A 16,752-nucleotide genomic window follows, 5' to 3' on the forward strand; every position below is an offset into this window, starting at 1 on the left:
CCTGTGGCAAACCAGGTGCTGTGGGGGGTGCACACTACACTACACTGTTGCTAGGAGCCAGTGCATCCTATAATATTTCATAATATTTCCTTTTCTTTTGAAAGGAAAATGCATGTGGTCTCCGAGGCTACACCTACTGCATAGTGACATGCCCAAAATAGGGACGCTGTGACGCCAGGTTATAAGTGGTTATTTATGAGAAGGGCCCCAATAGGCTAGCTGTAAAGTAAATACACTATACAAATCTATTTAAAGACTCTGGACCAGAGTCTTTAAATAGATTTGTATAGTGTATTTACAGCTAGCCTATTTTACACACCCAGCATTGCTTCTAGATTGCATAATTCAAGTAGGCCTATACAGTAACACTAGTATATCCCTTATCCCCCTGTTGCTATTCACAGTACAAATTGTACTACATACACATCTCATTCTTCAGGAATGCACGATACGCACGTAATGTGTCTGTGCCCCTGGGGCGTGGCCCTAGGCTGGTTTGCCCCAGTTTCCTAGACCTGCCATTGGGCCGCATGGCCGAAAGTGATGGAAAGTGGGACAAAAAGAGCGTGTGACGGTTAGATTGGTAACTATCAGGCGGCTCAAGCCAATGCATGCACTGTAAACAAACAAAGATCCCGCCTCCGCTTCCGTCTGAATGGACAGATCAACCTCGCGTCACCATACTTTCCACAGTACCAGTGGAAAGCCTTGTTCCTTACTAATCAGTGCTCAGATAGATCCGGTGTAGAGCCCGCCTACTGTATCCGGCCATTTGCAAACAAGCATCGAATTCGATTCAATTAATACTAATAGGCATGGGGAAACAATAAACATACGTTTACATTATTGCCAAAGCAAGTGTCAAAATAGGCCTATAATACATTTACCATTTCTTACCATTTCCGTGTCGGCTCTTAGGGTATATATAGGATATACCCTCTTATATTTATACTCTTAAGACCCAGACCGGATCAGCAACGCCATAAGTGGATGGATCAGCCCAGTCTGGATTCTGGACAGATTGGACCGCCTGACTTATATGATTCGCCCAAATTGTGTGGAGGGGAGGGCTCAGCTGACTGTATTTGTTGTTGTTTCTGTACAGAGCAAGGGAAGAAATATAGAAACTCCAGTCGACATCTTAGGGCTTCTGTCTGGGCGATGGCCGTTAGAAAGTAAAAGTAATTGACCATAACGGGAGTTTTATAATAAAGCGGACCCACTGGCATATAGCGGGATTTGCGCGGACATTCGCAAATATTCCTTTGTTTCTTTCTTTGGGTTTTCTTTAAAGGTGAGTGATTGTGTAATAAATGTGTTGTTTACTTGGCTCGGTCGGTTGGCTGACTGGCCGTGTCTGCTGCAGCGGCTAACTGACGTAACGTTGCCGTTACTAGCTCGTTCGCGAACCTTACCTCACCCTCCGCTGTTTAGGGCGAGGTTCCAAACGGCGCTAATAATAATATTGATTAGTGCCAATTCTGGTTCGTTTTGGACTCACGGAACAACGGCCATAACATTGTTCGTTCAATCGTTTTTAAAACCATTCGTATCTAATCTAATTATCTTAGTAGGCTAGTAGTACGTTAATGTTATCTTATTTATGTATCGACACACAGTACAGTACGCAGCCAGGTATAGATTTAGTGTAGTGTAGTGATTTTCCAGTTTAATAGCCTAGTTTTATGCCTTGATGCAAATAAGGTTTTGAACTTGGGGGGTGCGAAGGAATCCAAGGCCTGCATTGTTGTGGGAAATGACGTGGCGAGACGGTGGCGTCACCTCAACTCGTGATGAGGCTCCGTTATTCCGTATCAGAGCCATTATCCAATTTATCCATATAGCTGAGAGAGAGCTGCGCCATTGAGGGGTCAGAAAACGGTATGCATGAACATGCAGCCTTGGAGTGTGACAAGCTGGAGTTTGAAATACATTGTTTTCAACGGCATGTGTGCAACATGATAACTGTTTTGAAGGTGTAGTGAAATGAAAAATACGTTTTTCCACGCGTTTGGTACAAATCCCTGGGCATGGGCATACCTAAAGATGGATGCCAAAAAAGTGACAAAATGCTGTGTTTGAGTATTTGCACAGTGGCTAACTAAAGTAGGCTATCTGTAATGTTTATGTTACAGATAAATCCACAGTTCCCGCCATTCACGTCACATAGATATTAAGCCCATGAAGATCCCTGATGTCATCAATATTGGCCAGCAACTCTACATCTCAGACTCACTTCAAACCTCAAACTCTTAGATCTCCATACAGTATATGGAGCTGATCTGTTCTGACATTCCATATGTTGATCCTTCCCCATCCATCCTTCCTCTTTGATGTCTCCCTTTTGACTGATACCTGTCCATTTAAACTCTAGACGGGCCTGCCCCAAAGTTATTAGTGCAGCCGCGCCCGGCAGCCGGCGAAAACTAGAGTTCTCAACAGGCCCGAAAATTCAGGCCCGGCTCTACCTGGGCCCTCATCAAACCCTGTACACTCAATACACTGCCCCCACTGCCACCCTTAGATCTCCATATATCGAGCTGACCTGTTCTGACATTCCATGTTGCATGTTTTTCTGACCTCATCAAACCCTGTACACTCAAGACACGCTCCATCCATATATGGCCAGTACAGAATTCATTCCATATGTTGATCTGACCCCCCATGCCAAAGCGCCAACACTCGCCCAGCAGTCTGCTGTCACCCAGGCGGATATGTTGATCTGACCCCCCATTCCAAAGCACCAACGCTCGCCCAGCAGTCTGCTGTCACCCAGGCGGATGCGTGCACGCGACCTCGCTTCTCGCCCTCAGTCGTCTTACTGGTACTATTACTAAAAAACGATCTAAAATAAATGAAATTAAGATGATTAAAGCTGGGCTGTTGCCTGAGTCCAGTGCATTCTGCCAACTTCCGGTCCAGGACTTGTCACTCTTCGCCTAGCACATCGCCAAGAGGCCTTGGACTGGCCCCATGAAGTGAACGGAGTTGTCATACCTCTGTCGTATTTCAATGGCTCTGCTCCGTATGACCAACATAATAATGTCATCAGAAAATTATGTCATATTCCTGAGTTTGTTATCATGACGGCCATGTAAACAAAAACTAGTAATACATAAAACCGTCAGGAAACATCCATAATAACAGGTTAGATACTGTGTTATAATTATAGGCTGCATGTAGATCTGTTAGCCCTAGAATAGCTGTGATATTACATACATTACAGTGTCTATTATCACAGCCATTCTAGGGTTTGTAAACTTTGTACGGATCTGTGTATACTTTGGCTCTCAACTCAAGCCATGAGTTGAATTTGACTGGATGCACTGACATGCAATTGAATCTTTTCCCTGTGGCTTTAACTTTATAAATAATGTTATTTTAACATACCAATCTTAATATTTGTTTTTAATGTGTTTTTAAGATGGGCAGTCAATACCAGCGCTCAGTACCCCTAGAGGTTAGGAGGGCAGAGGGGGAGAGAGTTCGTGCCAAGCATCCTGACAAAATACCAGTGAGTACATCCAAACTGCTACCGTAACCTAACACACTCACAACACTGTTGCTGGACTTCATACAACAATAAGGATGCATGTACTCTTGATGAATTGCAGTTTTTCTTTCCATTTTGAAATGTCGGCTGCAATTCAGAATAAGCAACGTGTTCGTATGAATACCGGTGATCTTGTTAACAAAAACCTGTCACCAGCATTATCATTTCATCAAGTGTAATCATTGTCAGCTGTCAGTATTTCCTAAATGAAAACGTAAAAAGGAAGCGTCACTCACTCAGTTACGGTCAGGTGACATACGTTGGTGGGTAATGAATGGATGCATGGTTTTTCACATGTGTGTTCATTGTAACTCAGATCATTGTGGAGAGAGCAGCGAGGTCAAGAGCTCCTGACTTGGACAAGAAGAAATACCTTGTGCCTGCAGACCTGACAGGTGACTGACACACACACGCACGCACGCACACACACACACGCCTAATCTAAACCTAACCGCAAGCACTTCCATGACAAGATCGTAACCTACTGGTGATTGTCGGGTGATCACATTCGAAGCGGGTGTGTGCGCACACACACACACACACACACACACACACACACACACACACACACACACACACACACACACACACACACACACACACACACACACACACACATCTATATGGTCTCCTCATATCAGAACAATGGGATTTAGGTTCAACATGGTGTCCCTTTTTAAAGCATTACATCTCTTCAGACTGTTCATCTACACAGTAATACAATACAACAGTGTTACTGTTTTACCTTTATCTGCTCGCTCCATTAGTCTTAGTTTAGCAGGTTAACAGTTTCTCTTCAGTCTGTGTGTGTGTGATATTTGTTATTGACATCCGTTACTTATGTTGTTCTTCAGCTCTCTCATTAAACGCGGGTTACGTGCTTATACAGTACGTGCTTATTTGTAATTGGAGAATAACAATGAACAATTCTGTTTATTTCTGTGGTCCTCTACTCTTATATTGTGTACCATTACTATGCATTTAGGCATGTAGGAGACACTTTTATCTATACAGCAACTTACAAGTGCGAGATTGGAGTAAGGCAGTAAGCAGTGTAAGCATGAACCCTAGTAGTCAACAAACAAACAAACAAACAACAGTCTCAATAATCACAATAGAGTGCAAAAAGAACAATGTAGTTGCCTCAAAGAAACTAGGATACAGGTAAACGTTGAGCCTATAGCAGCTGTCCAAATGACATGCTTTGTTTTCTTTATTCAAAGTTTTCAATTTTCTTTCAGCAAAAACATACAAATAACCTTAACCTCAGTAAAACTATCCCTAAACATAACCCTATACCTAAACTTAACCCCAGTAAAACTATGCCTAACCCTAAACTTATTTCTAACCGTGGCACCGAGCGCCGCGGTCGACGTGAGGTCGGCGGAAAAAATCGAGGGGCTAGATGGTTTAGCAGCGACCGTACCTGATACCCTGTGTCCAGCCATGCATCAGACCCCACGGGGCAGCAAATCCAGAGGCCCCCGACCCACCACAATGTGACGAGCCGCAGGCCCCCAGATCCCCCTCCCCCAGCACACAACCAGCTACAGACCAAGGATCTGCGACTCTTTTACGATACTATCATAGTCAACAACCCTGTTTACACAACTAAGGACACAAGTACAATATACTGTAACACAGGTCCATACAACATGCTTTCTGTAGTAAAGTAAATCTGCATAGTAAACTAGTATCCATCGAAAAAAGGGGATAAAAAGGATTACAAAGAGAGGTCATCTTTCTGACTACGGTGGAAAATTGCGAGTGAGTTTGCAGTTCTGGTTGCAAGGGAGAGTTTATTCCACAGCTTGCGTACCATTTAACTTTCTTTTTCTTGTCTCTGTGTATTTCGCAAGACGTCTAGACACGGCAGCTCTTCCTCACACTCGCATGCAGTGATTGTGTTTTGTTCCACTTCAGATGAAATGAAAGCGTGTTTTATTTTTAAGTCAGAAATGTCACTGACAATCTCTGTCTCTCTCTCTCTGTTCTGCTTCTCAGTGGGTCAGTTGTGTTTCCTCATCCGGCAGCGAGTGTCAATGCGGCCCGAGGAGGCACTCTTCTTCTTCGTCAACAACTCTCTCCCTCCGTCCAGCTCCCCTCTTTCTGCTGTTTATGAGGTAAGAACACTCCCCCCCCCCCTCCTCCACCTCCATGAGTTGGAGACATGTTAACACATTCATTCACACGTGCTGCTGTGGCATCTCCCAAGACGGACACATGCGCACGCACGCACGCAGGCAGACACACGCACGCGCGCACGCATGTACATGTACACACGCACACACACGCACACACACACACACACACACACACACACACACACACACACACACACACACACACACACACACACACACACACACACACATATATATCTCTTCAGGAACACCCGCCCCACCCCCAAACCAACATAAACACGAACATAATATGTCTCCTACATCTCCTGCACTCTCAGGATGTTTCAAGTTATAGTTAACTCACACACACATTCTTTACCCCACACCCAGCAACCCGGGCACTGTACCAAAATTCACGTGGACGATGATGTTGCTTCACTATTTATAGACATATTTAAATAGCATGCCAGTAAGTCAATAGACTAGAGTCTAGTCTATTGACTTACTGGCATGCTATTTGCGTTTCTTTTTGTCTAGTCACTAGACAAAAAGAAAAACATTCCATCTGTAAAGGGGCGGTGCCTAATGATTGTAATTTAGCTGAAGCACCATCGCTGCTCTGTTTGATTTTGTTTTCCTGGTGCTTTGGTGGATTGAATCATAGATTAGACTTAGAAGGAGACTCACTCTGACAGCTAAGAATGAGTTTCACAGTGTTTTGCAGACATAAATAGTCGTTTGCGCTCACATACTTAAAAAACAAAATCTGTGTGAAGAAAGTGTTTTTTTAAATCAAGTCATGACAGGTCTCTTTGTTGCCATCATATGAATGACTGACATTACTGATTACATCATTGATAGCCTGTCCTTTTGTATATCATGAAAAACACTTACAAATCATATTGGTTTGCACTATATTTAGTGTATCTAATTATACATTATACAAGTCATGCAGTAAGAGACTTGCTGCAATCCAAGTCTCCCTATTTAAACCGATAAGGATATGAACTTGAACCGAGGGAAACCCAAGCCTGCACTGCATTGTGGGAAAATGACATGATGATCATTCCATATGACCAATCATAATGTCACTAGAAGATTATGTACAGTAATTAACCGCCCTGTTTTTTTTGTTTATTATCGTGACGTTTAATCCATTTAAACCCATTATACTTTGTTGACCATTGTGACAGCGTCCCCCAAGGGTCTCTATAGCCCTACCTTTTTCCCTCTGTACCAAATCTCTTAGCCAATAAATGTCAATTTACAAAATTGCTCACATCAGCCAGAAACGAAAGCCATCAGTTGAATTTGACTGGATCTACTGATTGCATCAAGTCAACCAGACTTGTACTTAATGTGTGTTTAAGTTATAACCTTAGTATAATGATGGTGTCTTTTTTTCTCTGTCTTCCTCTTGTCTAGCAACACCACGAGGAAGACCTGTTTCTCTATATGACCTATAGCAATGAGAGCGTCTACGGTGCCTGAGATGAGACGAAAGAGAGGAGTGTGTGCGTGGAGAGAGACAGTGAGGAAGAGAGAGCAAGGAAATGACGAGAGAGAGAGAGGCTGAGTGAAAAGCTTGTTTTGTACTTTGTGCTGTGCTACCTTTTTATTCCTTATGTTATTAGTCTTGTTAAGATAGATGCAGGGTTGAAAACAGGTTGCACAAGGGTTGTGCGCGGGGGCTACGTCTGTCAGTATTTTGGGGTGAGCATGATGTGTTTATTAAGGATGCTTTGATAATATGCAGAGTCATTATCATAATAGTGGAATGAGGAAGGGCAAAAAAAAGAAAGAAAGAAAGTTACTTAAGCTCTCTTCATTGTCATTGTTCTCTCTCAATTATCTGTATTTAATGCAAATAGTTCTTTTTTTGTAAATTAATATCATGATACTTTTGTGGAAAATAAAAATGAAAAGGCATGAATACATATTTGTTTTGTTTTTTCTACACGGTGTGCCTGATTTGTTTGTAAATGAACATAGTTTATGTTTCAATACCTAAAAATCTCCCCATTGTCATCATCTAAAATGTGACTCCGCAAGGGCTGGGTTTGACCTAATGCCACCTCCTGACAGGAAATCAAACAGAAAGGAGAAATCATCATAGGGAAGTGTTCCGACATCAAATTAGAAGATTGCTAAATGCTGGACAGTTCGCGGACGTTTCGAGCAAATGTGTTTTTCAATTTAATTTGGGGAAACTTAAATATAAATTAAACATTGTATTTGTAGTTCTGACCTAATTGGAATTTGCGCACGGTCTAGTGAGGAACAAATACGTTATGTAAGAGGTGTTAGCGGACTTGAAAGACTTTCCCGGGAAACAGAAAGTTAGACAGAAGAAAGGGTCTCTGCAGTCATGATGGAGATGCAGGATATCACCAGAGCCCAGGAAGAAGAGCCACTTTATGAGGGAACAAGTGAACAAACGGCCGAGACCGGGACTGCAGGTACGCTCAAATAAATCTTGATATTGATGTGAGACCACTGTACAGTGCACAGTAAAATCAATGTCCATTTGGGTCCTTGTTAAAGCTCTCAGATTTTAATTGCCACCGAGGATTTCACTTTGTAGGAATAAGTATGATGTGGTCACAAAATTAGTACTTTTCTTCGAATATTGTTTGTATTGTCCTTTTTCCACCATATTGCTCATCAGCAATAAAAGAAACACTGCACAACTTGCACAGTGTTTCAGTCGGTGGTGACCATCGTCAGGCATCACCTGCTCAAAATATTTCACATACCAAAAAGAATGCAGTGTATCGAGTAGACCTCTAGAACTACTGTACATGTAAAGAGAGCTGCTACTTTTAAACACATTTTAAAGTTGAGGCTTTGTCTCAACTTTATACTATTGTATACTATTTAAATAGTTTTGAGGGAAAATGCTGCTATTTGTCCCAAAAAGATTGGTGCTATTCATCTCAAAAAGCTTTATACCCTGTATATAACATAACAATGCAATGTGAAGTAGTATAGCTCTGTTTACTCAATGCTGTACCCTCTCACAACTGTATACCTGTTAAATTATATTTTGACACTTGCTTTGGCAATGTAAACGTATGTTTTCTCATGCCAATAAAGCTCCTTTGAATTTAATTGAAATGTATAAAAATGTATTAGTGGATTATCTTTATTTTATTTTACTGTTTGTGTGATCTCAGAGGCAACAGAACAAGACATCTACACCAGCCTGCAGGGTCAATCTGAGGACATCTATGCACAGGCTATTCCTGACACATCTTTGCCTACATGTAAGTCATGTATTGGTCTGAGCGCATTGTATAATTAATTGTTCTTGTTGACCAAGAGGAAATAAGAGCACGTAAAAAGACTTGTTTTGATGACACAATGCTTTGTCTTCTGCCGGCATTCATGTAGTAATGCAGTAATTTCATTGCCCAGAAATAGAATAGGACCAAATGAGCTTTGGTGTCATTTTCTCTATTTAGTACAGTATGTGGTTCACGTGTATTATTGCAGTCTGAGAATGCTCTTGCTCATCCTTCGTTGAAAGTGCAGAGGAAACAAAAAGAGGAAAAGAGAAACACGGTTGTCACAATGTACTGTATCATATTGCACTAAATCTGCTAATAGGAAAGCGTGACCCGCAATTTGTGGTTATTGTTGATTTCCTGTATCTGAGTGCAGCAGTGGGCTGTCTGCTAGCTGGCCTATTGGCCTCCAAATGTCACACAATGAATGCTGCCTACTGTATTACACTTCTCAGACGTTCTCTCTGTTTTAGAGACACATTTGGCCTGAAGGGCTTGTTTTGGAGCAATGTTTACTGCTTTACAAGGTCTTAATAGCACGCAGGCACGCACACACACACACACACGCGCGCGCACAAACATACTAATTCTGAAAATGAAGTGGAATGGTAGTCCAATCTGTTTTGGAATACAGTGTACTGCTTTTCAGGGTCAATTATCGCACACAGTGGATCGCACGCACGCACGCACACACACACATTCAGAAAGAGAATAGTGAAAAATAGTCATACACACACTTAAACAGGAGAAAGACAATCAGACACACATTCTGAGAGACAGACAATGACAGAGATAGAGAGATACTGTAGATATTTGGGAATTCAAGGGCAACCCAAGGAACATCCCCTCATAAATAATTCAGTTGCTGAACACCACAAGTTGCTATAGAGACCGTCTCGGAACAGCGCTGTCTGTGACTCAGCCAGTGGTGAACTAATAGCCAGCTACACTGGAAGTCCGAATGGGACGTCGTATACAAGCCTACACACACACATCCACCACGCACCCACTTACAGGAAGGAATGTACATAAACTTCTGCCGCAGTTATGACGTGGATAAGCCCTCCGACGAGGCAGACAGAAAGCTGCCACCTGAGTCCAAGCTATTGGTTGAGCTGAAGCAGGATGAAGGTAGGTCCGAATGTTTTGTAGGCTGCACTGCAGAGAGGAGAAAGTGGTTATTGTGGCAGTAGGGCTACTGTATGTATACGATAGACTACAAGGTCCAGCATGCTTTGCATGTTGAACAACCACAAGCCACCAGGTCAGGTAGTGTCGAGGGCTCCTGAGAGACTGGATTTGTAAAACAAGTACGATACAAGTTCATTTGATTTTCATGTTTTCAAATGTTTAAAAAAAAAAAAAAAAAAAAGAGAAAAAAGAAAAGAAAACAACAATGCATGTAACATCAGTTCTATGAAAACAGTTCTATTACAAGTTGAATGTCTGTTGCTAGCTAAGAAGGGGAGGTGTGGCAGTAGGGCTACTGTATGTATACGATAGACTACAAGGTCCAGCATGCTTTGCATGTATCAGACTTCCGGTGACTAGTAAAGTGTTGTACAAGCTACTAGCTGTGTCCTATGTCCCGTCATTTAACAGTTATAGTCTCCAGTGCCAGGCCGAAAGCATGGGGAGAGTATGTTTTGTGTGTGTGTGTGTGTGTGTGTGTGTGTGTGTGTGTGTGTCCGAGTCCATCTGTGAACAGCAAATCGGTTCACAGTCTCTCTAGCCATTAAATGAAAAGGGTGTTTCAGATTTTTAGTCCATCCTGATTGACTAAGATTGGCTTCCAAAGTTTGCAGTAGTGCTCCGTTTACAAAATGCGTCAAACCATGAACACAGCATGTGATTCCCATGAAATTTTGCACGCACATTCCTACTGAGGTTGAGGAAGAAATGTCACTTACAAATGTTCAAAACAGCCTCACATCTGGCCCTAGAGGAAAAACCGTCTGGCCTGTGACACACATTTTTTAATATTATTCCAAATATCACACAAATCGGTACACATGATCTTTATAGTCATGTGATCAAGACGGATCTGTCAGATTTGTTTTATATTATGCTACTGTAAGACATTGTCTATTGGCTAATAACTGCTACTTCTATGATCACTCAATACCAAACAATGCACACCCACAACAAACATTCCTGACCTGGTGGAGACCTGTGCTCCGAAGAGCACTTTTTCTAGTTATGCACATGGTAGAAGGCTATCTGTCTGTACTTGTTGCCTTTATGTTGAAATGTCATTCATTTTACCGTGAACATTATGGATAAGACAAACCAATGTTTGGAAATCTCTGTCTGTCTCTCTGTGTCTGTCTCTCTCAATCTCTCTCTCCCCGTCTCTCTTTCTCTCCTGCCCAGGGGACAAGCTCGCCAGGAGTGTGCGTGTTTATCAGGCTGTGTGTGTGTTCCTCAGCATAATATGTTTGACTCTGTTCATCATCGTTTTCCAGTCTAAGAAGGGTGGGTATCTGCAGTCATTATATTTGGATTTAAACACAGTGAAAACAACCGATTATGGATAATAGATTATGCATGCAATAGATTATGCAATATATTATGCATTATGCAGTCTTTGTATTGAGTTTGTGCTTGAAATGTACTGTAATTCTGCAAACTGTTAATAAATATTTCTTTCTTTTTTAAATGTTTTATCCCACAATTTTGTAACCCATTTTTTCACCCAGTGTCAATTATCTAATGTAATCCTGGGCGCTACACTTCCTCTGCCAACCTGGGGGGGCAGCGGACTGACCTCATGCTTCCTTCTATGCATGAGGAGTCCAAGCTGCTTCTTTTCACCTGACAGGGGAGAGTTTCCCCGGCTGGACATAGCGCGTGGAAGGAACACGTTATTCCGACCAGTTCCTTTCCCCTCCATCAGGCGCCCCGGCTGGCCAGGGGGAGGTAGTTTAGAGACCAGGATTACGGCATGTTTTTGTGAGGGTTGTTAATAAATATTTCAATCAATCAATCAATCAATGGATTAGGGATTATGCCTGCCAAACCCAAATGGATTATTAATTGAAATGTATAGGTCCATGATTTTTTGCACATTTTCAGTACATTGTGACAGCAGACATTGATATGGGTGTGAAAATGTATGCCACATGGGTGGGTGTGAAAATGTCTGGTGGTCTCTCACCTCTCCACCCTCCTTCCTCTCCAGTTGAGACCGATGGAGCTTTATTGGGGACCAAAGTGGTGAACGCCACGCAAAGTCAAGTGTGCAACTATGAGACATGCCAGGCTACGTTCCCGGCACTTCGACGTGAGTTTTCTGCCATGTTGACCAACACACCTTCAGAGTTCAATATACAAAACAACACCATCTAATTTCTATTATTTTAGTATAGCTGTAGCTTTGTGTTGCCCACAATTGAATAATTTAATTCACTTTTTAGAGTCAGTATCTAGTTTCATCATGTATACTCAAATAGCCTTCATTTAACAAAGATATTACAACCTATTTATGCCATATAAATAAGATAACTGCACTGCCAAGTGAATGTGTACTGAAGATATCTAGATAAACTTGCTCAGATGGTCACCACTCACCAGGTGAAATGGGATCATGGGACACAGGTTAGACGTTAACCAGAAGCATGCACATTACATATACTGTACATCTACAGTGTAGGAACCACATGACCTGTAGTGTTTCTGACCCCTCATTGATGCAATTCTCATCAATGTGGCCTTACACACAGGTATAATGACAACCTTTCACTAGGGGTGGGACGATATGGGTACCTCACGATACGATATATATCACGATATTAGTGTTTGAAAAAGAAAAAAAAATGTTTTAATCGATATTGTAATAATCAATATCGATTATTTATCGCGGGAGGACGTATCGATATATATCGCCATATCGATATTTCAGCACACCCCTAGTATATATTACTGTATGTTCGTACATGATAGCGAGTACTGCATGGGAGATATATATATATGTAATTAAGTTCCTACCTGAATGTGAGAGAGCAGGGAGGGACATGCACACTAAAAGTCTGGATAGAGGAGGGAAATGCTTCCGTCTTCACAGACGCTATCATCAGTGCATGCCTATTGTGACACTTTCAGGACAGTTAAAATGCCCCCCGGTCTCCTCCGCAGTGTGTCGGCACTGTCCTAAAGGCTGGTTGCACTCGGAGGGCTCCTGTTTCTATCTGTCCAGAGACCGACGCAACTGGAACCAGAGCAACACCAGGTGCCAGGAGTTAGGAGGACACCTGGCTGTCATCACCAACCAGAGAGTTCAGGTATAGGGTCACATTGTCCCAACCCTTTCCTTCTTTCCTCCAGTTCTTCATTCATGATTAGACATTGGAACAATTTGTATTTCTGTTTGCACAAACTACACAGGGCAGGTATACAAATAACTTAAATATACAAAGAAATCTGTAAAATCACTGACACATTTACCGGTATTTTATTAAATAGTAGTAATAGTTTACTCAGATACTTATAAAAACCTAAAAAGAATTACAAGCAATCCTATAGTTAAAACAATGATTGAAGTCTGGCATGAGGTTAATATATTTTTGGGAGAACATCCACGTCTCTCTCGCTTCAGCCCAATATGGGGTAATAATCAATTTGTGCCAGGTAGAGCTGATGGGGGGTTTAAATTATGGGCTGATAGGGGAATAGGTCAATTAAGGGATGTATTTGAGAGGGAGTATGCTCTCGTTTGAGGAACTGGTCATTAAATATGATATCCCTCGCAAACACTTCTTTAAATATCTGCAACTGAGGGACTTTATTAGAACTAATCTGGGGCAATCCATGCTGGCCCCATCCATGTCTGTGCTGGAGAAAGCTTTGGTTAATGACCCATTCGGAAGGGGGTTAATATCAGATTTCTACGCCCTATTGGTTGACTTCTCTCCGGAATCCTCGGAAGATAGGCTTAATGCCTGGAGAACAGATATTCAGGAGGATTTAACAGTGGAACAATGGAGTACGGCTTGTGCACAAGCTCAATCCCAGACTGGGAATACTCGTCTAAAACTTCTACAATACAATTGGCTTATGAGAGTGTACAACTGTACATCACACCAGTTAAACTTAATAAGTATAATTGTAATATTCCAGATGTATGCACCAGATGCGGTGAAGATAGAGGCACATTGTTCCACTGTCTATGGTCCTGTCCAAAATTGATGGAGTTTTGGGGGAAGGTCGGGCAGGAAATACAGAAGATTTTGTCAATAAATATTGTACCAGAACCAAAGTTCTTCCTGCTCGGTCTATATCCGGAGGGACACAAGATAAAGCGTAATGAACAAATGTTTATAGATATATGTCTTTTACAAGCTAAGAGAGTGATAGCATTGACCTGGAAGAGGCCGGACAAACCAAGTATTACACAGTGGTTCAGGGAATTGTCTTTGTGTTTACCGTTGGAAAAGATTGCATACATTCTTAAGGACAAACAAGAAATGTTTCAGGAGGTGTGGGGCCGTTTTATAAGATACATAAAGAACAATAATTTGTCACATTTAATGGATGGAGCTGAAGAGGAGTAGTGCTGTTGTTGTTGTTTTTTGTTTTGTTTTGTTGTTTTTGGTTATTGTTGTTTTGCTTTCTTTATATCAGTAATTGTCTTGTACTGTTCATTGTTGTTTTTTTGTTTATTTGTATTGTCATTTGTGTGTAAAAAAGGAAAATAAATACATTGTTGAAAAAAAAAAAAATTGTAGTAATAGTTGCTTTTATTCTCATCCTACTTGTATTTCTTTCAGAATTTCCTGTCTGAAAATGTGTTGTCGGTTTACTGGATTGGGCTGAGGCAACAAGGAAGTCATTGGACCTGGGTGGACAACACTGGGCTGGGACAGAGGTGAGAGAGAACGCTCATGCATGGACTTCTTAACTCCTTATACTCTGGCCTGTGTAAAAAACTAAATAATAATAAATAAAATAAGCTGTTTCCCAGTGCTCTAAATGGCACAGAATTCAGCTGCCAGACTGTTACATGGTGCATTTATATAGCGATTCTATCCAAACCGCTTTACATAGATTGTGCATTAATACATTCACCCATTCACACACCGATGGCAGCGGAAACCATGCAAGGCTGATGCCTGCACATACAGTATAGACAAATTCACAGTGGGGTGCCCTGGACGCGGCCATTACTGAGGTGTAATCCATGGAGCAGGTGCTCCGTAGGCCAGGTGTAGCTAATCAGTGCTGCTGCACTTAATGGTACACCTCAGTAATGGCCGTACCCAGGCAAGCATCTGTGAATTCGTCTATAGGGAGCAATTTGGGTTCAGAGTCTTGCTCAAGGACACTTTGGCCCCATTTACACTGGCAGACAAATCTAGCCTGAATCAGATCTGTGCCACATCAAGATTGAAATCCGATTGGTTTAAATAGTCACATGACTCATTTAAACAAATCAGATTCCAATCTGGATGTGGCACAAATCTGATTCAGGCTAGATTTGGCTGCCAGTGTAAATGGGGCCGAGACTTTTGCAGTCCAGGGAAAAGTGGGTTTGGAATGCCCTCATGCCAGAGGAACTGGGGCTAGCAAAATCAGTGTGTTCTTTTAAATCACTTCTGAAAACGTATTCATTATTATTCATTGTTGTTGTTTTTTCTCTTCTGTTATCTTCCTTTTAATTATGGTATGATTTTATGTTCTCTTATGGACGGTTATCATGCTTTGTTTGTTAGATTTTGTTCTCTAAAGCACTTTAATTGTAACCTTGTGTGTAAAAGCACTATACAAACATTCATTATCATTACTACTAGTGTTGTGTTGACATCTTTGTGGCCTATCGGAGTGAAGCACACCATTGCTTCTGTAGCCGTCTAACCCTAAGCCTGGTATCGATTGACTCCCATGAGAGCATGTGTCTCTCAGCTTTCCTACTGTAAGCCGAAAGTCCAAGGAATACAAAAGAAGAGTGGACCACTCCCTCCTTTAACATAAAAACAACTATAATGTGATCATAGGAGAGGAACAGGAAGAACTTGAACAAAAGGTCTTTACTGAGCAGTGCTACAGTATAAGACAAGTAAGACGCGCAAACGCGGGAAGCGAACGCAGCTCGTAAATTGCAATTACAACAATTAGAATAAATTACGTACTTTAAAAAAAAAAAATTAAAGTTATTTTTTTAAGTTAAGTTTTTTTAAGTTTTGTGTGTGTGTGTGTGTGTGTGTGTTACAGCTGCACCCTCTGGTGGCGGGCCGTTGGTGTTACAGCGTGACACGCACACACACACACACACAGACAGACAGACAGTTTAGGCCAGCTTCTATAGTTAGTGCTCACTGTGTTCGCAATAAGAAAGATTTGATGTGTTCAGCTGGCCTCCAGCTTGCAGTTCATAGTCCTTAAATGTGGTTTCATTTTACTCAACAATTAATCAATAAATCTGTTGGATTAAGAAAATCTGAAGCCTCATAAATAAGTCTGATGAGTTTCAAAGCATATGCTCCTCTGTCGTTGGCAGTTATTGGGACGAGGACAACCACTCCAAGGACGACTGTGTGATGTTGGTTAAGGGGCAGCCAACAGACAAGAACTGGAGGAGGTTTGACTGCACTGGCATGACCTACTACATCTGCCAGAAGACAGGTTTGACTGCACTGGCATGACCTACTACATCTGCCAGAAGACGCTGTGACAACATCCAGCAGTACAAAGACGCCGCAACATTTTCATTTAAAGTCTGACAATCATTTCCACAGTAAAAACTAAAATAATAATGTTCCTTGTGATTACACACATACACTGTATATAAAATGTC

The 16,752-nt window shown here is 41.7% G+C and overlaps 2 protein-coding genes across 3 annotated transcripts; both read left to right on the forward strand.

Moving 5' to 3' along the window:
- Positions 1 to 1,081: 1,081 nt before the first annotated feature.
- On the forward strand, positions 1,082 to 7,613 carry LOC306925783 (gamma-aminobutyric acid receptor-associated protein-like 1). Its single transcript, XM_079504855.1, has 5 exons — positions 1,082 to 1,294; positions 3,425 to 3,514; positions 3,870 to 3,948; positions 5,558 to 5,676; positions 7,102 to 7,613. Exons 2-5 carry the CDS (start codon positions 3,425 to 3,427, stop codon positions 7,165 to 7,167), a joined length of 354 nt encoding a protein of 117 aa, XP_079360981.1. The 5' UTR covers positions 1,082 to 1,294; the 3' UTR covers positions 7,168 to 7,613.
- Positions 7,614 to 9,859: 2,246 nt separating this feature from the next.
- Positions 9,860 to 16,699, forward strand: LOC306925781 (CD209 antigen-like protein C). Of its 2 annotated transcripts, none has more exons than XM_079504851.1 (6): positions 9,860 to 10,094; positions 11,337 to 11,438; positions 12,145 to 12,246; positions 13,065 to 13,243; positions 14,729 to 14,826; positions 16,456 to 16,699. In XM_079504851.1, the coding sequence occupies exons 1-6, from the start codon at positions 9,986 to 9,988 to the stop codon at positions 16,598 to 16,600; spliced, it is 735 nt and encodes a 244-aa protein (XP_079360977.1). In that variant the 5' UTR covers positions 9,860 to 9,985; the 3' UTR covers positions 16,601 to 16,699. The 2 variants fall into 2 exon arrangements, with proteins under 2 accessions (XP_079360977.1, XP_079360978.1); XM_079504852.1 differs by having other exon boundaries at positions 13,098 to 13,243.
- The last annotated feature ends 53 nt before the right edge of the window (positions 16,700 to 16,752 follow it).

This window comes from Electrona antarctica, assembly GCF_951216825.1.
Source record: "Electrona antarctica genome assembly, chromosome: 6".
Taxonomy (NCBI): Eukaryota; Metazoa; Chordata; class Actinopteri; order Myctophiformes; family Myctophidae; genus Electrona; species Electrona antarctica.